Source organism: Haliaeetus leucocephalus, unplaced genomic scaffold (genome assembly GCF_000737465.1).
Source record: "Haliaeetus leucocephalus isolate CR32 unplaced genomic scaffold, Haliaeetus_leucocephalus-4.0 Scaffold214, whole genome shotgun sequence".
Taxonomy (NCBI): domain Eukaryota; kingdom Metazoa; phylum Chordata; class Aves; order Accipitriformes; family Accipitridae; genus Haliaeetus; species Haliaeetus leucocephalus.
Window position 1 is genome coordinate 863,326 of NW_010972650.1, and position 1,299 is coordinate 864,624.

Consider the following 1,299-nt stretch of genomic DNA (forward strand, 5'->3'; position numbering starts at 1 on the left):
CCTGGCCAAGGTGCAGCGCGCGGTGTGCATGCTGAGCAACACCACGGCCATTGCCGAGGCCTGGGCCCGCCTGGACCACAAGTTTGACCTGATGTACGCCAAGCGGGCGTTCGTGCACTGGTACGTGGGGGAGGGCATGGAGGAGGGGGAGTTCTCGGAGGCCCGGGAGGACATGGCTGCCCTGGAGAAGGATTACGAGGAGGTGGGGGCCGACAGCGTAGAGGGCGAAGAGGAGGGGGAGGAATACTAGTGCCTTGTCTTTTCTACTGGTTACACTGTGGTGCTGTTCATTAAAATGACTCTTTCCACACTTGCCTCGTTTATTGTCCCAGCGCAATCTGCTGCATGGTGACCTGGGGGGATGTCCTGGGCTGAGGGGGGGTACTGGCTGAGCTGGTGTGGGCTGGCTGTGTGGCTGGCTAGTATACGTGTTGGACTGGGGGGGGCTGCCTGGAACTGGGGTCCCATGGCTGGGTCCTGTGCTGTGAGCTGGCTATGGTCTGCTGGGCTGCCTTCCCTGGGGGGGGTGGGGTGGGGTGTTCATGTCCCCCCTCCTCATCCTATTGTCCCTAGGTGTCCCTGTCACATGGGTGGGTCCCCAGGTGGGGTGAGGACCCCTGGGAACGGCCCCCCAGGGAGGCTGGGACCCCCCAGTGCTGTGCTCCCGCTCAGGCCAGGGCTGTCCTCACCTGCCCCGGCAGATGCCCTCCAGCCCCGAGTGCGTGGGCAGGATCTGGCCCTGGGCACGGCTGGTGCAGACGGGCTGTACGTGGTGTCGTGCTGCTCCTGGCATGGAGCTGGTTTCTGCTGGGTGCTCTGCAGAGCTGGGGTGGGGGGGGGGCCCTGGGTGGGAGGGACACCCCCGCAGCCTTCCCGTAAGTGCTGCCCTCACCATCCAGGGGGGGCCCGAGCCCATTAACCAGCTCTGCCCCTGGGCAGGGCGGCTCCAACAGCGCCGAGTCATGGCTGCCCCTTCAAAATAGGGGGGGGTGATGGGGACAGGTGTCCCCCCCCCCCCCCCCGGGTGCTGGGATGGCCAGGGTCTGCATTGCCTGCTCCATGAGGCTCAGCATCCCGGGCAGGATGGGACCCAGGTGAGATGGGCTCTCTGAGGCTGGGGCTCACCCTGCAGCCACCAGCCCCTCTCTCCATCCCAGTTGGGGTGGGGGTGGGTCTGCACCCCTAGCCCCTCTCCCCACCCTCCTTGGAGGGGGGACACCCCCATCTCCCCCCAGTACTGCCCTGCCCCCCCCGGTGTCCCCCGGCCCCTCTCCCTCCGCCCGAGCGGAGTTCTGCATC

The 1,299-nt window shown here is 66.7% G+C and overlaps 1 protein-coding gene across 1 annotated transcript in view; it reads left to right on the forward strand.

Moving 5' to 3' along the window:
• The first annotated feature begins 701 nt into the window (after positions 1-701).
• The window catches only part of PRPH (peripherin), a 13,367-nt gene continuing 12,769 nt past the window's right edge, over positions 702-1,299 (forward strand). The window contains exon 1 of the mRNA XM_010566581.1: positions 702-765. Within this exon, the coding sequence (XP_010564883.1) occupies positions 702-765 (64 nt within the window). The remainder of the gene's footprint in view (positions 766-1,299) is intronic.